The following is a 7,676-nucleotide window of genomic DNA, read 5'->3' as shown; positions in this document are numbered from 1 at the left end:
GAAAAAAAAATCTGCAACACAAAAAAATATCGGAGGACTTGACTTGCTGTTACACTATCCTTAGTCTCACTGCCGCCCTCTGCCATTTGGCAAGAGAATTACGTACGTTACTCTGCATCTGCTAACACTCAGCACAGTAACGCGTTCATATATCTCATCTTCCCGACTATAAAGCGCACCTAAAAATAATTTGGCCAGGAATTTAAAAGTGCGCCTTTATATACATCGCAAAATACGGTGGACAAGATTGGAAATGCTTACAGTATTTTTACGTGTGCGTTATTGTTTGAGGTTTGTATACTACCGTATTTGTTCATTGACAACAATCAAAGCACTGCATGCAATGGGGATCAAACCCCAGTCGAGGCTGTGCGACCGCAGACTCTTAATCACCAGGCCACCAGTGATGCAGATGACATACGAAGAGGCATTCGATTTGATCTCACACTTTTTACTCAAGGTAATAAGAATATATGCTAGAGAAAAGAGAAAACAGTCATCCTGAAAGATATAAAAGCAAAATCTTTGTTATTTGCGTTCATATTTTTTAGGACAACTTTTGTTTCCACCATTCTCTTACATTGGTTTCTGGCATTGTGGGTAAAAAGAGTGCGATAATGAAATAAAATATAATGCCTTTTCATTTGACATCTGTGTCACTAGTGATCTAGGGGATAGGCTTTATCGCTCTCACTGCAGTGATACTGGTTCGAATCCTGCTGCATACAATAAACATTTTTCGACAGATCAATCATTGCACTAATATACAATGCAAGTGTATGCACAATGGTTATACAAAGAAATACAGTAGCTATAACCAGGGATCAGAATTTTCCGTGGATCCGCGGATTTCCGCTGTTTTTGAACCCCAAAGGTCATTCCCGTAAATCGTCTAAATTCGATGAGAAAATATTTTGGGGGGGGTGAGGTATGATACGTGACTGTTTCATCACCCCAAGTTAGCATTTAGACCATTGGTCGATAGGTTCGCTGATAACCAATCAGCGGAGCTTTTGTTCAGAGCATTGGCTTTCTCAAACATGGCGCTCCTTCCGGTCTTTTCAAACGGTGAAATGAGTGTTTGAAAAAGTAAATATGAAAATACTAAGAAAAGAAGACGAGGCTTTTGTCTCCGAGATTGATAAAGGAATCAAGAATAAATTTAAGTGGTCATGGCTGGAGAAGACTGTCACAGTAAACGTTAAAATCGGCGCAAAGATCGAGGAAGTTACAGAAACTTTGAGCCAGTTCGTCGCAAAGTGTGATGTTCCAGGGAAAGCAAAGTGTCTATACTGTGTCGATCTGATCAATTATGGTACGCGAGGTTGTGTGGCACTGATCGATCATGCTAAAATGAACAAGCACAAATAGCTTGCCGGCGATCAAATTATGCACTCGGATCCGCATTTAAAATCGGCAGCCACCGGTTCAACATTATTGGCCTTTTCAAATCCTTCCACTTCAAATACTAGCAGCAGTCAACCACTGGTTCCCCTGTGTGACAGAAAATCCCAATCTGAGGTATTTATAAATCTATTTATTTATGAAATGATTTTATCTTTTGTGTTTATACAATATTTAGAACAGGATAAACAAAATTTTAAATTTGTTATAAACATGATTAAAATAAATATTTTGTATCATCATGATCATGTTCAATATTACGAATGCTTTTAATTTCAATATATTATTATTTTTTAAATATATATATATATATATATATAATACATGGTTTCTGTTTTGTTGGATTTAATTCATTCTAGTGCAATTTTCACATAGCAAATAAGATAAATGCTGTTGACTTCAGAGGGGCAAAGCCCCCCTGAGCCCCCCACCGGGCTCCGCCCTGGACCCTGGCTATTTCAGCTGAAAATGAAAATCTCAATTCTGATCCCTGTATAACTAGATTTAATCCAATGTGCCTTCTATTTGAAAAATACATGACAAAATACTATTTTTTTTGTGAGGATGCGCCTTATAATCTGTCCCCCTAATAGTGTGGAATATTCTGTAATATGTAGAAATTGAGTATTCTTTCACCGAAATCTGAAATAACTACCTCTGCCCAATTTCGAAACATGCAGACTACAAAAAGCTAACTGGAAATGAACGCTGTGAAAAGGTGAAGCAACCGGAAGCCGTTTTAACGGCACAACAGTGCTTTTTCACAAGCTCCTGCGGGTCAAATGAAAATGCTACGAGGTCACATTGCTGATCACCAAGCACTGCAAACCTTTCGCGGAGGGTGAATTTATTAAAGACAGGCTGAATAATCGGCACTCACACATTTTCAGCTAAGCGAAAAGTTTGGACACCCCTGCCATAGGCCATTAAATATATGCAATTAATTATATTGATTTAATACAAATGTAATGCGGTTGGCTCTTAAATCAGGTAATCCAAAGCAAGCATATTTTCAAATAGTACTTGGCTTGAAAACGTACAGCAAACAATAAGTTTTCGTTCGAACCAAACCATCGGATTCACGTCTTGGGTAGGAAATAACATTTGGCAAAGAGATTCATTGGCGTCATCCATTTTTGTGAATGCAAAGCTCACCGTAATGACCAGTCGCGTTCGCACAGATGACAGCTCCGAAAAAGTCGGCGTAATGCTTCTTAATCCTGGAAATGGCCGTCTTGCAGGCTGCCGAGGGATCCGTCCCGGCCCTCATCAACTCCACCGCCAAGTAACTGTCGGCAGGGCGGAATCGAACGGGCGTCAGGCCGACTAACAAGCTCTTGTCAAGGCCTCTAAGCGGCCTGTCACACTAAGCTCGGGGTGCATTGCTGTCCCTCGAGGCGGAATTGTACGCTAACGCTCTTCATAGGACAAATTAATGCACTCCTAGGTCACTGTTCTGCAATGTCAACGATACAACTAAAAAAAAATGTCAACTCTGTAGGGAAAAGTCATTTTTAAAGGAAGACAAATTATTGTCTTAATCCTTTGAAATCAGTTTTTTTCTCAAATTGTCAAAAGATTCTGAGAATAATTTTTTTGAAAAAGTTTTATTATCTATGAAGGTGGCGCCAATATTTGTTTTTGTAAAACGTCGATAATGATTAGGTTGAAGGTGTTATGAATTATTTCTGTAATTAAAGGGACACTGAAATATTTGACCACTGCATGTTGCTGTATTGTGTAGAGCAACTTAACACAAGTGCTGCAGAGAAAAAAGTAGATTACAAACTACGGAGACTCAATGTGACAAAAATGCACCATTTTTCTTCTCAATTTCGTGCCTAACCTTTCACAAGGATTATGGGGGTACCCTTACAAGGTTTTGGGTTTTTGAAGGTACATTTCGCAGCAAAATGGCAGACAATCATGTCAGGTACTTCTCGGTGGGCAACATATTATGTCAAACGAACCTAAAATGACCTAAAAGTATCATTATTATTATATAAAAACAAAACACATTAATATGATAGTTCATGTATTTTTCAAGCTAATATATATATATTTACAACAAGAAGGCCCTAAATATTACACAATGTCCAATGCAATTTTTAATTCTACCTAGGTGTTTCCGTAATTAAGGTATGGAGAAAAACGAGGCTTTTTAAAATTCTGCTTCATTAAAAGACATGTTTAGTTGTTTTTAATTTTGGCAAACGGATGAAAAAAGCCGATCAAACCAAACCTTTTTCCCCATTTTACAAGAATAAAGTTGTTTCATTTTAGACGATTTGCTTTCATCTTATAAAATAGAATTTTCAGGAGGAAACCTTGCATTAATACCATATTTCTCAAGATTGTGAATTGAAATTTTTTGTTGTCCTCATTAAAACAACAACAGCAAACGTTGACTTTAAGTTTATCTTTAGAATAAAGAAATAAAAAATTTCAAGCCCTGCTTAATGTAAAGGTGACATTTTAGACCATTGTAGTATTAGCAATATTAAAAAGTGAAGCTGGCACGGTTGCTTGGGGCGTTAAATATGCACCTATTGACCAGGTCGCTCTTGCAAACTAATGTAATTCAGCCCATAAAAATGGTGAGAGAAGTACAAGAAAAAAATGAGCCGCATCATGTCAAACAAATGAGTTAAAAGTTTTAAATATGTCCACTGGAGGTGGCCAAAGCCAGCGGTCACTTGCAAAGCTAACCATATACTATATCTGTATTTGCTAACTACCATTTATCAAACGGAAAACAATTGAGGAAACACCTGTCCATCAGTGTTGTTTTACTTAAAAGGGAAGCCACGGTTTACGGCAATATGATTGCATTCACGTGTGGCGCATGGATTTCTCCCCTTAATCACAATATTAGCTATTAAACTAGGATTTCTACCTGCAGTGATTGGGAATTATCGGTTAGCACCTGGATTTAAAAAGAAAATAATTAAAAACTAGCACTCTGGTGTCTATGCAGACAGTTAAAGAAGCTTTCACTTAGATATGTGTGTGTGTGTGTGTATATATATATATATATATATATATATATATATGACATCTAACAGTTGCCAAATAAAAAGTTCTTCATCGAAATATCAGAAATAAAGAAAATGACTTTTAAATCATTGAATCAATCAATGAAATCATTTGCACTAAATTAGTGGGTGTGCTATTTTTGCCAATTTCCACTAGTTTCCCTGAGGTGAAATAAACTGGAGTGGAAATGAATTAATTTGTTTTACCCATTTTTTGGTTTACAGATGCACAGTCGATGAACACCACAAGAGATGAAATCTTAGCGAAAGGAAAAAAAAAATGAAGATAATCGTTTTATTATTGAATCCCTAACTTGTGAGCCTTCGAAAGATCCTTAACCCTATATCTAAGGCACACATTTTATGCCATTAATTTACTAGTCTGGCCGCTGTTTAAGTGTTTTTTTTTTTTACAGCATGTGGCTTCTGAGCTAAAATGAGTTTGAGACTCCTGCTTTAGCAGCTAGCATTCCGGACACAAGCGTTAGCCCTGCTCAGTAGATTCACTCAACTGGGCAAATTTGTACGCAAAATGTTTGCTATTATAACCGTGAGCCCAGTATGCTTGTGAATTGTACGATGTTTACTTTTAAAAATATTAAGAAACAAATCTTGCATTTAGTTTTGGAGCAAAATCGTCCAACCCCTATATTTGGATAACCCTCTTCTACATTTACTGTAATAGCAGATGCAGAAACGCAGAAGTCACCTCGGCAAAAATCGCATCATGAGGTCGCCGTCTCCAGTGGCAGCGGCGGCTCCGGCTGTGATGTCGGCATATGCTCCTGCCCCAATGATCGGAGAGTCTCCGACTCGACTTTCGGGAAAAAAAATTATTTATGAACATTAGTAGAGTATGCCATTTGAACATGCGTTTTGCAGTTGACATACCCTGGAACTTTGTGAGTTAGCCCATTGGTAGATGTCCCTGCAGCGACATGGCCGAATTGATCAAACGCAATCATACCTGCCAAGGTTTCAAAAACAAACATTAGAGCAGATTCCTTCACTAAAACATAGTCGACATTTATTTGCAAAGCACTTTTCAGGCTAGAAATTGCAACTCAAACTGCTGTATAACAACATTCAGTGTAAAACCAAAAAATAAAATCCCCTTCCTTTTCCCCACCAACAACCTGGAACACCAAATACATAGACAACCACAAATGTTAGAATTAAATAAAAACAAAATAATTAAATTAATACATAAAATTATAGCAAGGCACAAGCTAACCATGCGAGGAATGAGATTTGAGCGAGGCCCCTTCACAGCTAGCTAACCACACCCTACTTGTGTGGAGGCATGAAAAAAAACTCATTTAAAAATGTATTACAGTAAAAAAGTTAGAAGTAAAAAGAATCAAACTAAATAAAAGGGATAAACCAAAAGCCTTATTGCAAATCCCTAAAATTATTCAATTTTAACAAAGCTATAGCATTAAAAAAGTTACAAAAAATTGTTTATATTATTACCAGCTTTTAACCAAAATGGCTGACTTCTTGGTAATATTTTTCCATTGGCCCATTCAAGTCTGAAGCTATTATAAGGTGTGGATTTTGTCAAGTCCATTCCGGACCCTTAAATAGTAATATTTATATAGCACTTTTCAAGTCACTGAAGACCTCCCAAAGCGCTTTACAATGTGCTTCACACTTACAACAGCTTATCACAGTCGTGCACACACACAGTCACGCCCTCCCACCCAACACACACACAAATCCCTCTGGACCAGTCCCCGAGATAGCATTAAAGGAACAGTGTCTATTATTTAGCGCATCCTAGTGGGAAAAAGTAAAATATAAAGAAGTAAAGAGTAAAAGAAGAGAAGTAGAATAGGGTATTTTGGTCACTTTAAGTCTCTGTAGTTTGCATTCTTCTTTGTGGTTTTAAGCACTCGTTTTGAGTTGCACTACATCATACAGCGACATCTTGTGGTCAGACTATACACACTGTCCCTTTAACAAGTGAAGTTATGTCTTGCGTTCCTTCTCAGGTGACAAAAGATGACGACAGTTGGGCATTGTAGGTAATCACAAAAATCTGAAAGTATCATTCTTCGTTCATGAATAATCCATAAGGACTCACCTATAGTGTCATGGGAGTGAATATTAAGAGGATGTGGCTTTGGGGGGTCCTGGCACAATTGTGGCTTGTAGGGAGGACATGATTTGGATGGATTAGGAAATACGTTCTGAGAAGAAAAGAAATGAAGGATTATTTACATTCATTCATTTTCAAAAGGAATATATTTCTTTCTTTAAAATTCAAGATGGCGACTGCGCATGGATACATGCTTGCGGCGAGCTCTCCAGCTAATCTTCTATTTATTGCCGTTCTCTTGTCTTTTTTGCTTTCACTTTTGGACACATGTGTGGCCAAAAACACTTACAGTAGGGACGAACTTATTCGGTTGGGTGGGCGTCTAAATTTCGATTATTCGGGCACTTTTTATACCGCCCATGATATACCGAGCGAACTTCAAAGAGACCCGGCATCCTTGTGGACAGCTATTCCTCTTAAAAAACGGCGGCGGCGGCCCCGTAAAGAAAGAAAACAGAAACGTGGTTGCCGTGCAGGTAGATGTGTGAAGCGTGTGAAGTCCAAGCAGCAAGATGGACGCGAGGATGTAACTAATTCCACCATTCATTCCTCGCCGGACAACCGACGCTTTGAACTCAGCGCTCACGAGCGGCCACAACGCCGGGAGCTTTTGAAGATCTCGACAAAGACTACAAAGAGTTCAGCTAAGTCAAATGATTCAGCAAAGCTGAAATTTGGTCTGTTAAATATTAGATCGCTTGCTCCAAAAGCTTTACTTGTTGATAACATTATTCGTGATTATAAACTTAACTGTATGGGTCTTTGTGAAACGTGGTTACGCCCGGATGAGCACTTAGCGCTAAATTATGCCTCTCCCCCAGACTACGAGAGTAGTCATATAGCACGCACACTGAAAAGGGGTGGTGGTGTTGCGCTAATCTCTGAAAAATCGCTCAAATTTAATACACGTACCTCTAATAATTACAAAACGTTTGAGGCTCTTGTGATGCGGTCCCCTCAATTGTCAATTGATGTAATAACTATCTATCGTGCACCTGGGCCATACACAACTTTCTTAGACGAATTTGCTGAACTTTTGTCTGAACTAGTAACCTATGCAGACAAAATTATAATTATGGGAGACTTTAACATTCATATGAACTCCCCACACAGTTCACTTACTATTGCGTTTAGTT

At 38.2% G+C, this 7,676-nt stretch overlaps 1 protein-coding gene across 2 annotated transcripts in view; it reads right to left on the bottom strand.

Moving 5' to 3' along the window:
- Positions 1-7,676, bottom strand: part of aga (aspartylglucosaminidase) — a 30,731-nt gene that overhangs the window by 3,044 nt on the left and 20,011 nt on the right. For both annotated transcript variants that reach the window (XM_088344603.1, XM_088344604.1), the window contains exons 6-9: positions 6,526-6,631; positions 5,331-5,406; positions 5,149-5,256; positions 2,560-2,693 (exon numbers count right to left, since the gene is read on the bottom strand). In XM_088344603.1, the coding sequence (XP_088200729.1) occupies positions 2,560-2,693; positions 5,149-5,256; positions 5,331-5,406; positions 6,526-6,631 (424 nt within the window). The remainder of the gene's footprint in view (positions 1-2,559; positions 2,694-5,148; positions 5,257-5,330; positions 5,407-6,525; positions 6,632-7,676) is intronic.

Source organism: Urocampus carinirostris, chromosome 9 (genome assembly GCF_059441175.1).
Source record: "Urocampus carinirostris isolate Australia breed hairy pipefish chromosome 9, RoL_Ucar_1.0, whole genome shotgun sequence".
NCBI classification, from domain to species: domain Eukaryota; kingdom Metazoa; phylum Chordata; class Actinopteri; order Syngnathiformes; family Syngnathidae; genus Urocampus; species Urocampus carinirostris.
The sequence above is the reverse complement of the archived record's forward strand: the minus strand, read 5'-3'. Positions and strand labels throughout refer to the sequence as shown.